General features: G+C 31.4%; 1 protein-coding gene across 1 annotated transcript; it reads left to right on the top strand.

The window, feature by feature from the left end:
* Window positions 1-279: 279 nt before the first annotated feature.
* Window positions 280-15,096, top strand: LOC135960530 (mucin-2-like). Its single transcript, XM_065511835.1, has 4 exons — window positions 280-1,723; window positions 9,559-9,840; window positions 9,910-10,045; window positions 14,767-15,096. Exons 1-4 carry the CDS (start codon window positions 340-342, stop codon window positions 14,843-14,845), a joined length of 1,881 nt encoding a protein of 626 aa, XP_065367907.1. The 5' UTR covers window positions 280-339; the 3' UTR covers window positions 14,846-15,096.
* Window positions 15,097-23,778: the final 8,682 nt, after the last annotated feature.

Consider the following 23,778-nt stretch of genomic DNA (forward strand, 5'->3'; position numbering starts at 1 on the left):
AACAAAAACCTAAAAACAATAATAAAGAGAGTGAGAGTAAAGTAAAAATTAAGTATGACAAAGAGTTGAGAGTTACCGAATGCCGAAAGTTGGGTATCCATGATGATTGCTTATGGAATATCCGTACTTTAGTATTTCGCAAGTCGGCTACGTGAGTTGAACGATCGTGGAAAATAAAAACAAAGAAAGAAAAGAATAAAAAATATAAAATACATATACAAAAATTTAAAGATACTTAAGTGAAAAAAGTACAAGCATATATTAAGTGGTTTAACATTCGTGAACAAATTTAAACAAAAAGTAGTTTTTTTTATTATTATTTAATAATTAAAAACAATTATGAAGTGGTTTAAATCTAGCAAGAAAGAAGAGGAGGACGAGGATAATGCTCGAGCATTAGTAAAACAAGATCCCAGGACTAATGTCAAAACTACAACAGCACAATCGGAAACCACCAATACAACTACACAAAATTCCACCATATTTAATAATAACAAGAATACCGTTACATACCAGTCCACCAAACAAACTGTAACATCACGTCAAACGGCTCGCATAACGGAAATAACAAGTAGGCGCACCCCCACCCTCGAAGAATTTGACGAAATGATGCGTCTACTGCATTTGAATAAAAAACCCGAAACTAAAACCTTCTCCAGCACAACCACCACCTCCAGTGCACCTTTGCGACGTAATCGTCCCGGCAACTTGCCAGCCCTACCCTCCTCTCAGCGCAACTCGCAAAACGGTATTTCACCCAAAAGTGCTACAAAATTCAAGAATACTGTTTCGCCCATATCGCGTCTTATCTTTAACTATGAGTCATCTGCACAAGGGGCCGGTAGTGCAGGTGAAGGCTCCAAAACACCTAAAACACCAACAATAGTAAAGACTTCAACAACAACAGTGACGGAGAAAAATGGTCGCACTGTTACTCAAAGAGTTGAAGAGCATCGCGTTAAGTTTGATGCTAAAAATTTTAAACTCTCTACCCCTAATTCTCCGCTCACCAAGAATTTTACGGGAGCAGAAGATAGTTATAAATTTGATGCACGACCCAGCTTGCCAGCCTTGCCAGCACCTTCTCGTTTGAGTAGTAGCAGTATTGGGAGTAATAGCAGCACAACAAGCTTCAATAAACCTTCTTCGATCTCAACAAAACCTACCTCAACATTTGCCAGCACCTATACCTCACCTTATAAACAAAGGGAACTGAATCGTGTGCCCAATACCACTACAACATTTTCCACTACAACAACAAAACCTTTATACAACACCAAAACAACAACAACATACTCTAAACCCAATACTAGCTCCATATTCACCACAACCACTAAACCTAACTCAATATTTAGTTTAAGCACACCCAAAACCACAGCAACTACATACACCTCAAACATTAGCAAGCCTACACCATTATTCACCTCTTCGAGCTCTACAAAACCAACGGTAATAACGAAACCCACCACCACCACTACCACTAGCCTCAAAACAGCGACTCCCACTTTGGTGGCCGGTGGTAAGACCGTTACTGCTCCTCTAGGTAAACCTGGTTATGCCTACATTTTCAACAATGTCGTCTTCGATAATCCCAACAATGAAGAACGTATCGGCAGTGCGGAAGATGTCAAGGCCCTGGTCCAAACTTTTGAATATTACAAAATGAAAGTAACGGTTATAGAGAATGCCAAAGTGGAGAAAATACGCAAGACTGTGGAAAAAAGTAAGTTGTGTTTTAAAATGTATTTATAACTTAGATGATATTTATTCGTGAGGTCTTATACCAGTTTTGTATTTATAACTTTTATTTTGCTTAATGATAACTAACGATTCGCTTCTGAGAATATCAGCAAAAACAAAACAAAATGATTGTGTTAACTTGTCGCTCTGCTTTTGTTTTTTTTATCAATCTATAATAATTTCGATTTATGATTATAGAAAAAAAAAATATTTGTTATTGAACTTACAAATACAATAATAGGTACGAGTATGAATTAGAAAACAGCCATAGCCAACCACAATATTCATGTGCGGGTTTTCAACGAAGTTTTTTTTTATAGAAGCCCTGCAGTTTTATAGGTGCTTGAGAATAACTTTGAACTAGCTATATTATTAAATATGTAAGTCCGTAGTTCCCTTTGTTAGCTCAATAAGTAAAAAGTTAGTATTGTCGCCGACAATATCCTACAAAAATAAGACCAAGTCCAACTGCAAACCAATTCTAAGCATTTATTTTATTTAATGCTATTGATATTAATATTTAACACTTCCAATGACTTCAGCATGTAAAGTACGGCAGTCAACATTATTGGAAGTATTATTTAAGGTATTTATAGACGGCAATACAGAGTATTAACACTTATCAAATTTAAAATATTATTGAAATCATTCGATATATCAAAAGATCTTTTCGCAAAAACATTTATTGTTTACACGATAGTATTACAAATATTTTATTTCTTTGATGATTGATATTTTTCTGAAAACTTTATTTTTATTTTCTTGACATTTTTGTCTGCCTTATTTGTATTTAAAAATACATACCCAATACATATGAAAATAAAAAGTTTTTGAATTGTTTTAAACAAATTTTGAACACCGACCATTCGAATTTTTTGAAAATCTAATACAAATTTTGTTTAGTCGATGAAATTGTATTATGATACTTGAATTTTTGACAAATATTAATACTCAGTATTGCCGTCTATAACTACCTTTAATAATGACTAATAAATTCATCGTTGCGGAACAAAGTAGTTCAATAAACTACAGGGTAACGTTAATTAAATATTGTACTATAAATTCAGTTTGTCTTAATTATAGACAAGTGTATCTGACTATATATAAAAAGCAAAACCACAGTTTCAAAGGTCATGTTCACAACATCGCCTTTACAAAACCAGTTATGAACACAATCGATCATTGCTTTTTTTCAATAAAAAATGCGGGAAATTTCCCAAAACGTACTTGTCCCGTAACTTGTGAAAATAGTTACGAATAGTGTCCGGTGAAAAGAGTACTCATTGTGTAACTGGTTTAATTATTTTGATTAATATTTACTTTACTATGACAAGAGTAATGTTATGTAGAGACAGAATTAGAACTGTTCCCACCTAATTTTCAGTCTGTTTTATTCCCTTGTCTGACTAGAATTTTCACTCTAGGCTGCCAATAGAAGATTACACTCTAGGAAGACTAGAGTAGATGTCGTAGATTTCACTCCAGTTAAGACTAGAGTAGATTTACTATAGACTGAATAGAGTGAAATTCACTCTAGTCTGACTAAAGTAAGATTTCACTCTAATCTGACTCGAATTAGATTCACTCTATTCTGACAAATGCTCAATTCGCATGCTATTCGAGAAAATTTTAAGAAGAATGGCAATCCTTATAATAGGAGCTCTAAGGACGACCGCAACAAAGTCGCTCTTTACTATATTGAATTGGATCCCGGTGGATGGAATTTACCTCTGCATTCAGGCTAAACGCGATTGGGTCGTGGAAACATCCTCGGATTCTTCCGGAGAATATAGATTACTGCATTACTAGGCCCTTCATGTCGAGGAATTTCGGTTTCTCAATTCCGTATAATACGGAAGCAATGGACGGACTTTTATATGTGACACAAAGGGTCTCTCCGTCTATACAGACGGTTCTATGAAGGGAAACCGAGTTGGCGCCGGTGTCGACATTAGATTATCTTTTAGACTTCCAAATGAATGTAGCATTATTCAAGCTGAAATATCAGCCACCAAAAGGGCGGCTAACTAGCTCAGTTATAACAAGATATCAGGCAGGGATATTCGTAGGCCCCAATAAAGTCTCTAACAGGTGTATACACGACATCTAATTTGGTCCAGGAATGCCGGGCATCCTTAAACAGGATGGCGATACATTCAACAGTTGTACTCAAGTGGGTACGGGGACACTGAGATACTATGGGCAATTGCGTTGCTGATGATTTGGCGAAACAAGGCGCCATGCTACCTGACGAAGACATAGATTTCCTATGTGGGAATCCGTTATCCAAATGTAAACTTCAAATTAGTAACTTCTACTATGAGCTCGCTCAGACAAGATGGGGTTGTGAACCCACATGCACTATTACCAGAATGATATGGCCCCGACTGAATCGTGGATGAACAACATATCTTCTTGGGTTGACACGCTCACAATTGAATTGTGTAGTGGCAGTCATAACCGGACACTGCACTTTTGGCAACCATGCGAGGAGACTTGGCTTAAGCTGTCAAAACGAGGAGGAGGATGAGACCAATTTCTCATCTTCTTTGTCACTGTCCGACATTAGGAGATCTACGCTTAATGTTTCTGGGATATCGTTCCCTAAGTAGTCTTTCAGAGCTCTCGTATATGAGTTTAGAGGTAATTTATGCCTTTATAAGGAGCAGTAATAGGTTAAAAAGACCAGACATGGGAATCACTTTAGAGTGATTTAATAACCGCCAACTCATCGATACGCAATTTTTAAAAATCTCCCCTCTCCCTCTTTCTTCGGACATCTTTCTTGTAACTTTTTCAATCTCCCCCTTCTTTCTTTTTCATTTCTATCTGTCCCTATTTTTCTGACTATCTACTTTCAGGTAACACAAAGGGACCTATAGCTTTGGACCTACGTCTTCTTTTCTTTACTTCGCGGCTGTATGGAAACCTTACCTTAGTCTGACTAGAGTAAGATTCACTCTAGTCTGAGAGTAAGTGCTTGATATTCAGAAACATGAAAGCAAAACAATTTGGAATGATTTTAATACAAAAATTTAAAACTTTGTTTCCTTTCGTTGAAAGGTTATTCGGGAATACAAAATTAATATTTTAGTAAAATTTATGCTAAATTTCAAATTTTATTGATAAATTCACTGAAATTTATTGTTGGGGGTTAAGGCCAGATAATCAGGAAACCTTTTCACAAAAGGCTTTAGAAAAACTAAAGATATTATACATACAAATAAAACTATAGAGTGATTGAGAATTACAGACACTCAAGCTTTATTTGTAAAAAATATCAAAACTTTCGTAGGGTCTGATAAGATTCTCTCTAGTCTGACTAAAGAAGATTCGCTAGAGTAGATTTCACTCTAGTCTGACTAGAGTAAAATTCACTGTATTTTGATTAGAATAAGATTCGCTCTTGTCTGACTAGAGTATCATTCACTCTGACTACAGTAGTTTTAACTCTATTCAAGACTAGAGTAGATTCAACTCTATTCCAGACAAGGGTAGACTTCAATCTAGCCAAGACTTGGATAGATTTCACTTTAGTCCAGACAAGGGTAGATTTTAATCTAGTCAAGACTGGAGTAGAGTAGATTTCACTCTAGTCCAGATTAGAATAAATTGCACTCTAGTTAAATATAGAGTAAATTTGTCATTAGTCAAGGCTAGAGTAGATTTCACTCTATTGCAGACAAGGGTAGATATCACTCTAGTCTGACTAGAGTAAGATTCACTATATTCTGAATAGAGTAATATTCGCTCTTGTCTGATTTGAGTATATTTCACTCTGACTACACTAGATGTAACTCTAGTCAAGACTAGAGTAGTTTTCACTCTAGTCCTGACAAGGGTAGATCTCAATATAGTCAAGACTAGAGTAGATTTCACTCTAGTCAAGACTAGAGTAGATTTATCTCTAGTTCAGACTAGAGTAGATTTCACTCTAGACAATACTAGAGTAGATTTCACTCCAGACAATACTAGAGTAGATTTCACTCTAGACAATACTAGAGTAGATTTCACTCTAGTCAAGACAAGGGTTGATTTCAATCTAGTCAAGTCTTGGATTAATTTCGCTCTAGTCCAGACAAGAGTAGATTTCACTCTAGTTAAGAACAGAGTAGATTTGACTTTAGTCAAGACGAGAGTAGATTTCATTCAAGTCTAACTAGTGTTTTATACTTTTTGCTAGTGTAGGTTTTACTCTAGTCGGACTTGATTCGAATTCACTCTAGTAGGACTGGCGTAGATTTCAATTTAGTTGGACTAGCTGACTAGCGTGAAACTTACTATAGAATAACTGAAAAGAGATTTACTATAGGGTAGAATAGATTCAGTTTACTCAGACTCAGGGCAAATATATTAGCCCTAGTATGAATAAATTCATAAAAAATCATAAATTTAGTTAAATAGTTTATTAAAGTGTAACACAAATGAAATGACTAACAACTGCACATAACTTCCTAATGACGTTGTGACTTATAAGGTAGATTGTAAACTTAATTTTCTTAAACTTAAATAATATCATTTCTTTGGTATTCGAAATATTCAAAGTATTTTTATTACTCAGAAATCTCTTAATTTTCGTTTACTTTCTAAAGGCATTTTTATATGTATATTTTTTTGGTTTTATAATTGTTGGCTTTTACATTGAATTTACAAAGAAAATGAGAATTGAAACGAAAAACTATCTAAAGTAAAAATCTTGATCAATTAAATAAAAGTAATAATAAAAAATAAAGACAATTAGACAAATAGAAGAGCAATTGTGGGTTTTTCTAACTATAGTTAAGATTACTAATAGGTATAAATTATAATGTAATGGCTTCAGTAACTTACTAAACAAAGTGTCTGGGTATTATAAGTTGCCTGCCTACCCCATAGAATTTCTAAGGTATAAATAAATATGTTAAATAATTAATACTTCCCAAAAACCTTTAATTCGAATTTTACTAATAATTAATAAAAAATCCCCATTTTAGTAGAAAATGTTGTGAAAAATTAATTCAACAACAAACACTTTTGTTTTTTGCAAAATATATTTCAAACAAACTAAAAATAACAAAAATTTGTGATAACAATATAATAAAATAACACTCGTTTTTATTAATTTCTAAATGTTGTTATCAAAACAAAAACACATTTAATACATACATATGTTAGAATTACTTAGTTAAATTTTTTTATTATTTTTTTCTTTAATTTAAATAGTACATTTATACAAGTTTTATTTGTTATTTTATCGTGCCCGATTAGAGGTTCTTATAAGTGTGTAGTCATTACTCATTTTATAGATTTTGTTTTTGCCACTTTTTTTTAACACAAAAATCAAATGCAAAATCAACAAAACAAATGTATAGCAAGCCCCACGATCGCTTATCATCAATAAAATGCTTAACAAAACTATTTTTTCTTTTAATAAAAATAATGCAAACCTTAAATAAAGTGACGACAACAAATATTAACAACAATTTTTGATATGTAATGAAGTAATGAATGCCCTATACTTATTTATAGAAATATAGTTTGGTATGTGATTACGATTTATTCACTGACCAGAGTGAAATCTTATCTAGTTCGACTAGAGTGAACTCTACTGTAGTCAGACTAAAGTGAAATCTACTCTAGTGAGACTAGAGTGAAATCTACTCTAGTCAGACTAGAGTGAAATCTACACTAGTCAGACTAGAGAGAAATCTAATCTAGTCAGACTAGAGTGAAATCTGCTCTAGTCAGACTGGAGCGAAATCTACTCTAGTGAGTCTATAGTGAGATTTACTCTAGTCAGACTAGAGTGAAATCTACTCTAGTCAGACTAGAGTGAAATCTACTCTAGTCAGACTAGAGTGAAATCTGATCTAGTCAGACTAGAGTGAAATCTGAACTAGTCAGACTATAGTGAAATCTACTCTAGTTAGACTAGAGTGAAATCTGCTCTAGTCAGACTATAGTGAAATCTGCTCTAGTCAGACTAGAGTGAAATCTGATCTAGTCAGACTATAGTGAAATCTACTCTAGTCAGACTATAGTGAAATCTACTCTAGTCAGACTGTAATGAAATCTACTCTAGTTAGACTATAGTGAAATTTACTCTAGTCAGACTAGAGTGAAATCTAATCTAGTCAGATTATAGTGAAATCTACTCTAGTCAGACTAGAGTGAAATCTGCTCTAGTCAGACTAGTGTTAAATCTGATCTAGTCAGACTGGAGTGAAATCTGCTCTAATCAGACTAAAGTGAAATCTTCTCTAGACAGACTCTGGGCAGACTGGAGTGAAATCTACTCTAGTGAGTCTATATTGGAATTTACTCTAGTCAGACTATAGTGAAATCTACTCTAGTCAGACTAGAGTGAAATTTACACTAGTCAGACTAGAGTGAAATCTACTCTAGTCAGACTAGAGTGAAATCTACTCTAGTCAGACTAGAATGAAATCTACTCTAGTCAGACTAGAGTGAAATCTACTCTAGTCAGACTAGAGTGAAATCTACTCTAGTCAGACTAGAGTGAAATCTATTCTAGTCAGACTAGAGAGAAATCGAATCTAGTCAAACTAGAGTGAAATCTGCTCTATCCAGACTAGAGTGAAATCTGCTCTAGTCAGACTAGAGTGAAATCTGCTCTAGTCAGACTAGAGTGAAATCTGCTCTAGTCAGACTAGAGTGAAATCGGCTCTAGTCAGAATAGAGTGAAATCTGCTCTAGTCAGACTAGAGTGAAATCTGCTCTAGTCAGACTAGAGTGAAATCGGCTCTAGTCAGAATAGAGTGAAATCTGCTCTAGCGGGACTAGAGTGAAATCTGATCTAGTCAGACTGGAGTGAAATCTGCTATAATCAGACTAAAGTGAAATCTACTCTAGACAGACTCTGGTCAGACTAGAGTGAAATCTACTCTAGTCAGACTAGAGTGAAATCTACACTAGTGAGACTAGAGTTAAATCTGCTCTAGTCAGACTAGAGTGAAATCTACTCTAGTCAGACTAAAGTTAAATCTACTCTAGTCAGGCTAGAGTGAAATCTACACTAGTCAGACTAGAGTTAAATCTACTTGTCGGACCAGAGTGAAATCTACTCTAGGGAGACTATAGTGAAATCTACTCTAGGCAGACCAGAGGGAAATCTACTCAAGTCAGGCTAGAGTGAAATCAACACTAGTTAGACTATAGTGAAATTTACTGTATTCAAACTAGAGTGAAATCTACTCTAGTCAGACTAGAGTGAACTCTACTATAGTCAGACCAGAGTTAAATTTACTGTAGTCAGAAAAGAGTGAACTCTACTGCAGCCAGACTAGAGTGAAATCAAATATAGTCTGACTAGATTGAAAACTACTGTAGTCAGACTACGGTAAAAAAAAATGTAATGTTAGCTCTACACTAGTCTGACTAGGGTGAACTCTACTCTAGTCTGACTAGAGTGAACTAGAGTTGTTATCCCTCTAGTCACACTAGAGTTGTTATCTCTCTAGTCAGACTAGAGTTGTTATCCCTCTATTCAGACTAGAGTGTGCTTTATTGACTTCGATAAAGCTTTCTCGAAGTGCTTTATTGACTTCGAGAAAGCGTTTGACTTTACGAAACACAATGTAATTTTGAGATCACTAGAATGCAAAGGAGTCCTGATTATACTCAAATTAGACATCTTGCAGGCATTGCTATCGATTAATAACTTACATGGGCATGCCTGACTATAATTTCTTACTTATTTTTTTTATTAGCTAAATGCAAACTTATATTTCAACATTATTTTTGATTTTGTTTTAAAATAGATATCCATTTTAAACTCTACAATCATTAATCCATAAAACACAACATATTTTATTTCAGTTCAATCAAAAGACTTTAAAGAAAATGCTTGCCTTGTTATTGTCATACTGAGTCATGGTGCCAGACATGAAGAAATTGCCGCCAAAGATGGCCACTATTCCATTGATGATCATATACTATTTCCCATCCTACGAAATCCAACATTGAACGATAAACCAAAGCTATTCTTCATACAAGCCTGCAAAGGTTCCATGGAAACTAATGGTTATTATACGGATGCTGTGCCCTTCAATCCGCTCGGCAGTGCAAATGAAATTTTAAAATGCTACAGTACATTTGAGGGTAAAGAAATCAAATATATGCTTAGATTTGCTTTATTTAATTATTAATTTTTATATATTTTTGTTTAAGGTTTTGTATCTTATCGCACGGAAAAAGGTTCCATGTTCATACAGGCTCTGTGTCAGAATCTAAAATTATTTGGCAGCACAAAAAATATCAAAGATATTATGGAGTTGGTGACGCAAATTGTTAAACAACAATCACAGTGAGTAATGTTGGAGTAGTTTTTATATATTTTTATACTTATGAGTTTGAGTAGAGTAATAAAAAATACTGGTATAACTAATAATTTATTTATTTTTTATAGTAATTTAATTATAATTAAAAAAAACCTAAAGTTATTTTTATTAACCACATTTAAAGTTGTTTATACTCATCGTTTATTTTCTTATACCATTTGTCACAGTACACAGTAGTTTAGAAACGTTTTTTGTTTGGAAATATTGTGGTATCTTGGGAATTATTGGAAAAAATATTTCCTATAATTAACAATTATCATGTCCCTATCAAAAGTTACACGCATCCAAAGTATTTTTTTTTTTCAAAAAAAAATCCCTATATTTTTTATAGAAAAAATTTTTTTTCGGGGCTATATATAATTTTTATAAGATCCGGAAAGAAAACTTAATGTATAAGTGTGTAAAATCAAATTTCGCTAATTTAAGCGGACATAGCCTCCCCCAGCTCTGTCCAAACTTGGCCAATTTGAGTAAAAAATTCTAAAAACGCTAAGCACCGATCCTTCAAATTTTGTTATTTATTTTACATTAATTAAAATTTTGTATTTTTCTTCATGGAAAATTATAATTTTTTAAGTTTTTGAGGTCCAACAAATTTATAAAATTATTTCATTTCACTAAAATATTAATCTTCGAGTCTCAACGTTTTTACCAATATATACTTGTATAAAAAGCTTATCCAAAATGAAGATTAATTTACACCAAAACATACATTAGTTGTTTTTACTGCGAAAACGTTAACATTTTTAAAAGGGGCTAGGTTTGTGGAGGAGCTACACACTGGCCCACATTCCGCTTACAAAGCCGAAAAACTGTAAATGAACTCGAAAACACATCGGCTTAAGCCTTGTGAAATTTTGTTACGATATCTCCAATAGAAACCAAATTATTTCCAAAAAAAATATCGTTTCTACAACACTGTCCGTTACCAGCATGACTACCGTTACCGAAATAACAGCAATTGCAGTTTACAGTTTATTTTATAAATAAAAATATTTAACACGATATTATAACAGTTAAAATTTGCCACTTTCGGAAATTTAGTAGTCTGATCCTAGCCAGACCCTATTTTTGAAAACGTTAGCTAACAGAACCGAATAGTTCGAAACAAATTGAAACTTTTTTATTGAACTACCAATTTCCCGTTTAATATAATTATCTTAATTTTAGAGCATGTTTCTGATAATTTTGTAGGTGCCTTCTTCAATTTCATAATTCCATTTTATATAACTTTGGTTCCATTTATATATTAAATGGACCCGTACCCTGAAAAACAGCTCATTACCATAATATTGTCACTGCCAAACTGTCTTATTGTGCAGTCTCTTTTTTACTTGCTTCTGGTGATTGGGACATTATTCCATTTCTGTCTCGACCAGTTAAAATCTTCTATGACAAATAGCAACCAAGACCAGCCTCTGCCGCTAACCGTCCGATAACTAATTTACAATTTTAGATTATTAACATGTAAGAGAGCTATATTCGGCTGTGCCGAATCTTATATACCCTTCACCAAAATATATTTCAAAATACAAATTTAAAGAAATTTTTTTTTTGTGATTTCGACCCATTGTAGGTCCAACTAACTATGGTCTTATATACGTTGTTGCAAAGGTCTTTGAAATATCTATCATTAGATATCCATATTGTCTATATTAATGACTTAGTAATCCAGATATAGGTCAAAAATCGAGGTTGTCCTGGTTTTTTCCTCATATCTCAGACATTTGTGGACCGATTTTGCTGAGGAAACTTCTCGAAAGCATGCCTGACAGAATTATTGAAGATTTGTATCCCGAAGATATCTGGGGTCTTCAGAAAATTGATTTCAACAGACAGACGGACATGGCTTAATCGACTCCGCTATCTATTAGGGTCCAGAATATATATACTTTATAGGGTCGTAAAAATAAAATTGTGGAAATTACCAGCGGAATGACAAACTTATATATACCCTTCTCAAGAAGGTGAAGGTTATAATAACCTCCTGGGGAGTAATTTTATGGAATAATAACATGATGCTTTTTCCATTTTTTGTTTGTTTGTTTTAGTCTCCTTTCTTCTAAAAGTTTAAAAGTTTCCATTGTTTTTTCACTGCTAAGACGTATTACCAGATTCTATAAATGTATATTTAAAATTTATTGGGTGTATGACTTAAAAATGCGGGATTTTTTTAAATTTTTAGGTTTTATTTTGAAACATTTGCATTGTTAGCCATGACCTTTTACCATCTTTTTGGCAACTTATGGATTCCGAGCCAAAAGAACTGCTCATATTTTGAGGCCTATAACGAATCAATGATAAGATGAGGTCAATTTATCAAGCAATGCTCTCGTTAGAGAGCAATTAGTTTTAATTTTAGTTATAAAATTTAAAAACTTATTGTTGGGCCTAATGATATAGGCAGATTCAACAAATAAATATAAAGTAAAAAAAACAAGTAAGAGTGTTATATTCGGCTGTGCCGAATCTTATATACCCTTCACCAAATTATACTTCAAAATAAAAATTTGAAATATTTTTAGGTAAACAAAAATAATTAAAAAAATATTTTTTCCCATTTTGACCCATTGTAGGTCCAACTTACTATGGTCTTATATACGTCGTTACAAAAGTCTTTAAAATATCTATAATTATATATCCATATTTATGATAATATCTATATTAATGACTTAGGCCCTAATTTTGTAAATCACGTCACAAAGTGATATTTATATGGAAAGCAAAAACAAAATTTCAAAAATTTGAAAATTTTTTTTTTGTTTTATATACAAATTCTTAACAGAACAAACGCACCAAAATTCAAGCGTTGGTTTGCCTTTCATAATTTGAAAATTTTGTATATAAAACAAAAACAAATATTTAAAATTTTTGAAATTTTGTTTTTGCTTTCCATATAAATATCACTTTGGTGACGTGATTTACAAAATTAGGGCCTTAGTAATCCAGATATAGGTAAAATATGTCAAAAATCGAGGTTGTCCTGGTTTTTTCCATATATATCAGCCATTTGCGATATTGATGTATGAATCGTGTATGTAAGTTATTTGGGGGCTTCGGAAAGTTGATTTCAACAGACAGACAGACGGACATGGCTTAATCGACTCCGCTATCCATAAGGATCCAGAATATACATATGTATATACTTTATAGGGTCGGAAAATTATATTGTGGAAATTACAAACGGAATGACCCTTCTCACGAAGGTGAAGGGTATAAAAAGAACGAATCAAGCCTATATCGAATACTCTATTCCAAAGTGAAGCTTAGCCCAGATAGAGCATTTTGCATCTATCGAAACAAATAGTAGTCGAACGGGCACGGTCTGGACTATAAAGCGGATGAGGCACAAATTCCCTACCACTTCATTCTAAATACTTTTAAACAGGTATTGCAACATGGAATATTACGGTTTAATGTCTGGCCGAATCAGTTAGTTCGGTACAGGTTTCCAGTGATGGTCTGGTCAGATTTCATTAGCTCATAATAGATAGGACCATTTTGCTCCCATCAAATATAGAGAATTACCATAGCTCCATAGATATTTGTCTTTGGTGTCGATTTGGCTGGTTGGCCGGGCTTCACATACGATCTCTTACGCTTCAGGTTATAGTAATGGGTCCATTTTGCATCGCAAGTAATGATTCGGTCTAATAATGCTTCAATCATTTCTGATACGCAAAATCGTCTTTCTAGGTGTATCGGCTTCAATTCGTATGGTACCAAATTTCCTTGCTTTTGGATGAATCCTGCTACTCGCAAACGTTTTGAAATTGCTGCTTTAGTAGCTCAATCATGGTGTAATTCCTCAAATTCTTGCTCTTGCACATTGAAACCGATGGAAAACATTCACCATAAGCTTTATTGGCACAAAATTCGACATTTACGAAACAGAAATTTTCAATATCTAAGTGGGAATAAATGACAGATATGTACCCTTCAAAATGACATATAAGTTGTTGTAATTTTAATTCTGAAATTTACTATATTTGAATAGAAAACCAGTCCATTTGAATTTGTCTTAGAAATAATTAAAAATAATTTCATGTATTATAAAAAAATTAATTTAGGAAAAAGTTTCCATTGTATTGTCACTATCCGTATTAACTGAAATAGCAAAAAGCGATGTAAGGTTTGCATGAGAAAAGTCGGTTTCCAATTAAGGTTCATACGACTTAAATACGAGTATATTCGTGTAAATAAAACCAATATTTTCTTGGAAGTACTTAAGCAAATGTGTACTAATCGATGAAAAATGGTATTATTAAGTGTTGAGATTATTTGTTTGGCAATACGGTCCGATATTTGTTGATAACGCCTCCTGTTTAACAAGTACAAATCAAAATAATGTTGGTAGGGGAATGATATAGATTCATCACAGCCGATTATAGTAGTATTCTTATTAGTTTTGAGGAAACTAATAAGTTCTCGTATTAAATGTTAAATTTTAGTAGTAATTTAAAAAAAACCTAATAAAATTTATTATTTAAGAATACATTTTGTTTAAATGTTATTTTTTCAAATTAAAAACTAAACCGCAAATATTAATTTAACGGCTATTCACAAAACATAAACATTTATTTTTTTTACATTATTTCATTAAATATTGACAATTAACAACGACTTTTATTACTGCAAGTTATTAACGCCATTTATTAATAATATTTCTCTTTCTCACTCATTTCAGAAACAAACAAATTCCAGCTTATACGAGCACTCTAACCAAACCATTTATATTTGGAGATTATGTCAAAAGGCCGAAATAAAATATTAAGGAATTAAAAATTATTAGTTAGAACTAGTCTTAAATTTAAACAATTAATATGGTCAGAGATTCTCCAGTGGTGAGATACGTTAACAGCCTCTGGGGGAAAATGTGTAATGTAATAGAAAAAAATTAAAAAATAATTATATGTATTATAATAATCAAATCATAATTTAAGATAAGTAAATAGTTTTAGAAAAGTATTATACATTAAAATAAATGTACTGAAAACCAATTCAAAAATAATAAAAATTATAAAATCAATTGGTGTATTCACACGGTCTGCTATTAGTCATATTGTCATAATGTCCTAATATATTATAATAGTTGTTGTAGTGTTTTAAACAAAAAAAAATATTATTTTATGACAAAACAATAAATATAGTTCTAATAGTTTTATTAGTTTAGAACTTTTTTGCTTGAAACACAACAAAATTTTGTTTAAACAATCATAATATATAAGGACATTATGACAATATGATAAAATAGTAGACCGTGAGAATACCCCAAATTTGTATCTACTTATACAAAAATTATTGCATGTCTTATTAATTTTAAATAATTTTTCAAATAATTTTTTTTTTACAAAAAATTTTAAATTGTTTTCCGGTCGTGTTTCTAAACCAGGTCTTAATTCTAAAAGAAAATAAGGGCTTTTTTAATCCCGATAGAACTTAAAGGTTTAACTGTCATACTGCGCACACTTTTTGACATTTATGATCAGTATACTCTGGCAAATCATCATGAATAGATTGACACTTGATCAACGCTACCAAATTATCCAAATTTATTTTGAAAATCAGTCATTTAAAATCACCAATCTACAACAGACCCTACAGACTCCATTACATCCAGAAAAATGCGCCGTTTGGTGCAGACCTCATTTCTACAAAAAATAAGCCGGAGCTCCCGTTACGATCCATGGAGATCATTACCGCACCATGATCAATGATATTTTGTTTAAAAATATGGATAACTTTGATTTATTTTGAAAATCAATCATCGATTAGTGATACTAATCCACAACAGACCCGACAGACTCCATTACATTCAGACCTCATTTAGACCTCATTTATTCAAAAATTAAACCGGAGCTCACGTTACGATCCATGGAGATCATTACCGCACCATGATCAATGATATTTTGTTTAAAAATATGGATAACTTTGATCCGGTAGAGATGTGGCTCCAACAGGATGTCACTACGTGTATTCCCACGGAATGACTCGAGTTCACTCGGCCAAGGGCTGTCAACAACAACAACGTGTCATACGGCCACACCAACCATCGATTTATTGAAATCAAAATTTGGCGATAACTTGAGTTCGAGAAATGTATCTGTCAATTTACCTCTCCATTATTTCCTGTGGGGCCACGTGAAGTCACTGGTTTATGCTGATAAAGAGATTCTTCTTGACCCCTTTGGAGTCCATAAATGCTCGAAAAAGTGTCCCAAGAGGACGTATAGAATGCGCTTCATCAATAACAGCAGCGGTGGACATATGTATGTATTGATCTTTCGAGTAAAAAAAATTGTTTATTAAAATTTACTTGTTTGTGTTATTTTCTACAATTTCAAGTTCTAACGGCCTTAAAAAACCACCCTTTATATAAAATTATTGTTAACTAATATTCAAATTGAAATATTAATTGTAATAAATTCAATTATATTTAACACTTTTTTTACTAACATCTTTCTTTGAGTGTCTCAATAATGTTAAACACATATTTAGCATTAAATAACACTGTCTCTGTTACTGCTATTTACAGTTGAAACTTCTCGTTAAAATTAACATGGGGGGATGTTGAAAATGTACAAATGCAGACACATCCATGTTAAAAGTTTTAACAAAGTGCTAATAAATTCATTCATTTCGTAAAATATTGTACTAGTCAGCACTCGGTGCACAATAATCTTTAGTGCGCGGACTAAAAGCGCAGCGATAAGACATCAAGTGAAGCGTAACAACAACGACAATAAAAGAAAATAATAATAAAAAATATTTTAAACTGCAAAAAGAAAAAAGTAACAGAGTTCAATTAAACATTTATTAATTGTTTAAAATTAATTTGCTTAAAAATCTACAAAACACAGTAGAAATTATGTTTTGTTTAAAATATGAAATAATAAAATTAATTAAACTGCATTAGGTTTGATTATCGGTGAATGATTACAATAAAAATGTAAACAAACCATGACAGAGCAAATCATATGTTTATGCTAAACAAAGAATGACAACAAATAACAACAATAAAGTGTTTAATGTAAACAAAAACAACAATAGAGTAACAAAAATACATTTATATGCAAAAGAGAGCGGGTTTGTGTTTATTTTTCATTTGATGTGTTTATTATTTTTAACGGTTATTCGATTCATTTTTCAAGTTTGCAATTTTAGGATTTATAAAAAGTAAAATTAAGAAAAAACGTATTTAGTTACATTTCCTGATATTATAAATTAGTTTTTTTTTCATTTGTTCTTCTTAATTAAAAACAAAACGAATAAGACGAGTACCAAGTGAATTCATTATACCTACTATACAACAAGTACAAAATTTACTAAAACCGCATGCAAATTGTATTTGTTTATGTTGGCCGGAGCTGTCAAAATCTACCTGTTGTTTTTGTTGCAACAAAATTATCAGCTGTGCCGATATAATATGTAAATGTAAATAGTTTAATAAAAAGAGGACTGGAAAAAGTGAAAATTAAAACTTGGAACAATTACTGTTGCATTTTCTGTGCAGATTCATTAACAAGTTTGCGAGATAAATTCGATGCAAAATCGGCAATACTTAATTCTGTTTTTTACAAGAGCCTAATGCCTTTCCACAGGCCGAAGTTCTGGACAGTTGGGTGGATTTAACTTCCGTGATACAAAATTAGCATTATTGTTTGAATACCACTCAAGGCAATTTTTGCCATAGTGGCATGATGACAAATCGGGCCAGAAAGATAAAGGCACTCTGTTCTTGAACATTACCTCTTCCATCAGCCAGTACATAAGTTTCATCATCCATCAAACAACAGGTATATTTTTTATAAAATTTTACCTCAATTTTTTCGCTCGTTCTTTTGCTTCCAAGTTCTTTACCGCATTGCGATCTGGAACTTTATACGACTTCAATCCAGCATTAGCATTTAACTTTATGAGCTGCTTTCTCGTAGAAGTGTTTGGTGCTCTCCAAAAGAGTTGTTCGACTTATTTGACTTACCAATATCTTTTAGACCTCTTTTCTTCCTGATCCTGGGTTTCTTTCAATCTTCAAGACTTCCTTATACAGTTTAATGGCTTTTGAAATAGTGTGACAATGAACCTTCAGATCTTTTGCTATTTTTTTTAAAAGTCCATATTGGATTTTTTTGAAATGTTGAAAATGAATGATGAATAATGAAAATTATGCAAAAATTTATTCATATCGAATGTGTTTTTCGTTATTTCAAAAGTCTTTTTAACCCCAAGTGCTATTAAGGGTTAATTTTAATTTTTGTGCTGTTATTATAAATACAAGACATCATGTTATATTTTTCTTAAGTTTCATCAAAATCGGCCCAAAAATATATAACATTTCGCTATTTTTTCATGAGAAATTCCAAATATTGAAAAATTTGACTTTTGACCTTATCGATTTAAGGGTTGACGTTTTCCGATTTTAGTAAAACTTTCAGACTATATTTAAAATTACATGGACTATAATATTCTGAATAGCTTTTACTTAAAAATCATAACAGTAAGGAAATTCGGCTCATTCGGCAAAATATGGCCAAAAAAATTAGTTTTTCTCGAAAATCGCAAAATTTAAATCTCAGGTACGGAAAAACTATAGGAGGTATTAACATAATTTTTTCAAATTTTTATTCCCTATTATGTTGTCAATAAATTCTCAAGTGATGATCAAAAAATTCTGAAATTTGTTTAACAAAATTTTTAAAAATTTGAAATTGGAGTTTTGAAACTGCCGTTAAAAAAAATATTTTTTTGGTCATACCTGCGAATAGGTTAACGGTATCCTACAAAGACAAAAACTCATATACAAGTAAATATGTATATACTTTAAGTAAAAATTAGCTCTTATTTTAATATTTCTCAAAATATGTTTATTTTGTTCCTACATTTCTTGTTCTAGTGGCCTGAGACACGTTAATGGCCTGGCGATTTTTTAATAACTTTATAATTTTTTAACCAATTTTTGTGTTTTATATCTTACTAGCTGACCCGGTGCGCTTCGCCACCCCAATTAGAAGAGTGGAATAGTACTATTAAGTCTCCCTTTGTGAATCTGATTGTAAATGTTTAATTTCATATTTCTGGATCCATTATTATAGAAAATGCAAAAGAAAGTTACCACTAAGGTCACCTTTTGTGAATTCAAATTCATTCAGAATCATGTGTGCCTAATTTTAAATTTTTAGGTTTATTATTATAAAATATTCAAAAAGTACCATTGCAATAAACAAATAGTACCATTGATTATGACTTTTGAATTCGCATTCGCATTCACTAAACCATAACCCGTCAAGTTTGAATTTTAAATTTGTATAGCCTTTCCTATATTATCAACTAATTTTGTTTATATAACAATTAATATTTAAAAATTATCACAAAACCGAAAAAAACGTAACAGCGGTTTTGAAATTCTTCGGTTTTTTGGAAACTCTAGGTCCGTTATTATAGTAAATTCACAGAAGTACCTATGAGAACAAAGAAAAAGTACCAAGAAGTATGACCTTGAATTTTCACTCACTTGGGACCATAGACGCCTAATTTCATATTTCTATGTCCATTATTGCAGAAAATTCAAAAAATACCATTATAATATAGAGAAAGTACCAAAAAACAGTCACTTGTAGATGCCCACCAACTCTGGCCCATGTAAGCTTTATTTCATGTTTCTAGGTTCATTGGTGAAGAAATTACAAAAAGTACCATTCGATTAAAGAAAAAGTACCAAAAAGTCTCCCCCTAGAATTCTCACTGACATAGGACCGTGTTTGCTTAATTTCATGTGTCTAAGTCCATTGTTCTAGAAAATTAAAAAAAGTACCATTATAATAAAATAAAAGTACCATGAAGTATCCGTTTGAATTTTTACTCACATAATTCAAAAAGTACCATTATAATATAGAAAAAGTACCAAAAAGCAGACACTTGTGGATTCCCACCCACTCTGGCCCATGTAAGCTTTATTTCATGTTTCTACGTTCATTGGTGAAGAAATTACAAAAAGTACCATTCGATTAAAGAAAAAGTACCAAAAAGTCTACCCCTAAAATTCACACTCACTTAGGACCATATATGCTTAATTTCATGTTTCTAAGTCCATTGTCATATAAAATTCAAAAAGTACCATTAGATGAATAAAAAAGTACCTATAGTTCAGTTCTCACATTCCTAACACAAACTTCACTCAGATACATATCAGCTAACTTTAATGTCGATAAGTGAAATAATTTTAAATATTAAAAAAAAGTACCATTAGGAGAAAAGTACCAATTTCCCTTTTCTTCCCTGAAACAATCAAGTTCGAACTTTAAAAATATTCCATTTTGTCAAAATTGTTTATGCTACAGATATGTCTGAAAATATTAAAATCTATGTTAATGTGCCCAAGAAAAAATATGTTTTAAAAAAAAGTACCAAACTGTTTACCCGGATTTGGCCCAATATACACCTTGGCACTCGAGTTCCAAATAACACCCTGTTAGTTTATTTTAGTATGAATCCAGGAACCAATGTTAAAAAATTATCAAAATTGGCTTAATAATTTCAATAAAATGTATTTTCCCGATTTTATCCCTTTTTTGGTACCTTTTTTATCCCCATTGCTTTGATAAAATTTAATTCAAATAAATTTATGTATCGTGGTGGGAGCTCATAATAAATGTCTATGTCAAATTATAGAAAAACATATTTTATGAAAAAGTACCAAAAATAAACACAATTTTTATCCCTTAAGGGTTCGAATTTCCAAAAAGTACCAAACTTATATTTTTTATTTTTTGTTAGTTAAAGAATACGATTTAAAATTTGTTTCTATGTTTATTGGTTTAAAAGATACATAGGTTGCAAAAAATGTACCAAAATACAGTTTTTACCCGTTTTCTCCCCTAAAAGTTTTGAATTTCCAAAAAGTACGAAAGACCTGTCAGTTTATTTTTTAAATGGAGTAACATTTATTTTAAGTTTTTTTGTATCTTTATTAGTTTTGAAGATATAAGATTACCGAATTTACACGTTTTTACCCCCTAAACGTTCGAATTTCCAAAAATCCCTTCTTATCGGATCGTTTTGGGGAGGGAGAAACCCACAGTTAAAATTTCGTGATTCTAGCTTCAGTCGTTTGGGCTGTGCGATGATGAATCAGTCAGTCATTCAGTCAGTCAGTAACGTTACTCTTTTATATATATAGATTAGAACAACAATTACGTAAACATATCGATTCTTTTAAATTAAATTGCAAAAGTAATTATTTAATGGCAAAATTTTTACAAAAACTGAAAAAATTGCATTGCTAAATCGCAAGTCGGCACGGGTTGCAATCATGATAGAAAGACAAAATTTCATATTTAACTATAGTTTTATATATGGGGCATTTCATGTCAAGTGAACCAACTTTTGAAATCGATAGTTTATATAGCTCTTTCTTCAATCTTTCGAAAACAAATATTTAAAAAAAAATACAAAATTTTTAATATTTTTTTCCGAAATCAAAAACTTTGTTGACTTTTTTTTTGAAAATGGACCCTTTTTTAATTTTTTTTTTAGCTCAAACAAAAGCTTAGATATTATCCTTGAAGACCCTATTGGTCGCTTAGTGGGATGCGAGTGGGATATCTATCAAAATAAATATTTTTTAACTCAAGACTTACAATTTTTGACTTTTTTTGCAAATACGAATTTTTTTTCAAAATGGGCTATTTTTTTAAAAAAAAATTTTAGTCAAAAGAAAGCTTATGTCCATTCCTTTAAGATATTTTTAGTCCCTTAGTGGGATGCGAGTGGGATATCTATCAAAATAAATATTTTATAACTCAAGAAATACAATTTTTGAAACTCCTGAATTATTAATTGAATTAAAATCATTAAATCATTTAATATTTAGGTTATTAAATTTTCCAAAAAATTGACTCTAGGCAAAATCCATGTCAAAGCGGACAACAGTCTGATTTACCATCTCCGATTTTAATTCAATGAACACTCATTCAATGAACACAAGACCCTATTGGTCGCTTAGTGGGATGCGAGTGGGATATCTATCAAAATAAATATTTTTTAACTCAAGACTTACAATTTTTGACTTTTTTTGCAAATACGAATTTTTTTTCAAAATGGGCTATTTTTTTAAAAAAAAATTTTAGTCAAAAGAAAGCTTATGTCCATTCCTTTAAGATATTTTTAGTCCCTTAGTGGGATGCGAGTGGGATATCTATCAAAATAAATATTTTATAACTCAAGAAATACAATTTTTGAAACTCCTGAATTATTAATTGAATTAAAATCATTAAATCATTTAATATTTAGGTTATTAAATTTTCCAAAAAATTGACTCTAGGCAAAATCCATGTCAAAGCGGACAACAGTCTGATTTACCATCTCCGATTTTAATTCAATGAACACTCATTCCGATGTAAAAATATCGCGATTTGAAAATTGAATATTTGTTTAAATTGTCTAAAATTATATACACATAATTGCCCATAACTTTGAAACTACTTAAAGACCAGCATAATTTTTGATTCCATTTTAAAGCCAAAGATATTGTCCTTAAAATGGTGTGAATAAAATTGTTTACTTCCAAAAGGTTAAAGGTCAATTTTCATAGTATATTTTTCAATGTAAAAAATATCAAAGATCGCGGTGTTAAAAATTCAAAAAGAAAATGGTATGAGGACAATTAAACTCTCTACTATATACGTGCAAAATAATTTCGATGGAGACTCACTCGATTAGTTCAGGAGTTATAAAGAAAAACTTTATTAAAAGTACGTTTTTTCATATAAATTCATATCAAAATTACTCAAAATAATTACACATACAAATGTTGTTTTTGATGTCATATAGTTTTTTTTACCAATAGATTCTTCCAACTTAGGTTTTTGCAAACTGAGTTAGGTCTTCCACAAGAGAGTTTCCGCTCTATGTACATTTCTCTAGATTAAATACAATAAACAAAATGCTTTTTAATTTATTAAGTAATTGTTAAACATTCGTCTGCTATTGCAACTGTTTTATTTATAATTGTTTAATCTTTAAGTAACAAATGTTTTATTAATATCAATAAATATACAAATTATTTTCCAACCCAGCAAACCAAAATGGTTGCATAAGAAAATATAAAAGTAACCGCTTCAACTTGTTAACGAATAATTAATTATAAGTTGCAAACCTTTGAGTGTAATAATAAATTATAGTTAAAATTACCTATTATTACGCTTTAGTAAATAAATTGAACTTGACCTGTGACCTCGTAATTATTTATAAACAATGTTGTATGTTTTTTTTAATTGAAAAGCATGTGCAAATAAATTTAAATTTTCCCACAAATTTTCTATTTTTAAATGGTCAATGGTATTTGTTTTGAAATTTTACATGGTCAAAACGCATTTATTTGTTGTCTATATTAAAATTGTAAATTGTTGACTAGTAATATTTAAAATATTTTATATTATTATTGCATAAATTATTTAATTATTGATAAGTTTGCAATTTGTTTAGAGTTTTCCAAATCCCCTTCTGGGTTTTAGCACTTTGAGACCATAGATGACAGCTATATAGGTAACTGAGAGCCAAAACCCCAAGTGAGTTGTCAAAAACCTAATTCATGAGAATGTGTTCCATGTTTGAAAAGAGCATAATTTTCTCTCTCCTTCCATTCTATGTTTTTCAGTCTTTCAAAATTAATCTACTGACAGTTAAGGTTTTTTTTTGAGTT

Source organism: Calliphora vicina, chromosome 5 (genome assembly GCF_958450345.1).
Source record: "Calliphora vicina chromosome 5, idCalVici1.1, whole genome shotgun sequence".
NCBI classification, from domain to species: domain Eukaryota; kingdom Metazoa; phylum Arthropoda; class Insecta; order Diptera; family Calliphoridae; genus Calliphora; species Calliphora vicina.

What these genes read in the sequence shown, in the direction of transcription:
- LOC135960530 (XM_065511835.1), top strand. Translation starts at nt 340, where the DNA reads ATGAAGTGGTTTAAATCTAGCAAGAAAGAAGAGGAGGACGAGGATAAT. An exon ending in ACGCAAGACTGTGGAAAAAA is followed by an intron (nt 1,724 to 9,558) that starts GTAAGTTGTGTT and finishes ATTTTATTTCAG; the next exon opens with TTCAATCAAAAGACTTTAAA. An exon ending in ATGCTACAGTACATTTGAGG is followed by an intron (nt 9,841 to 9,909) that starts GTAAAGAAATCA and finishes TTTTTGTTTAAG; the next exon opens with GTTTTGTATCTTATCGCACG.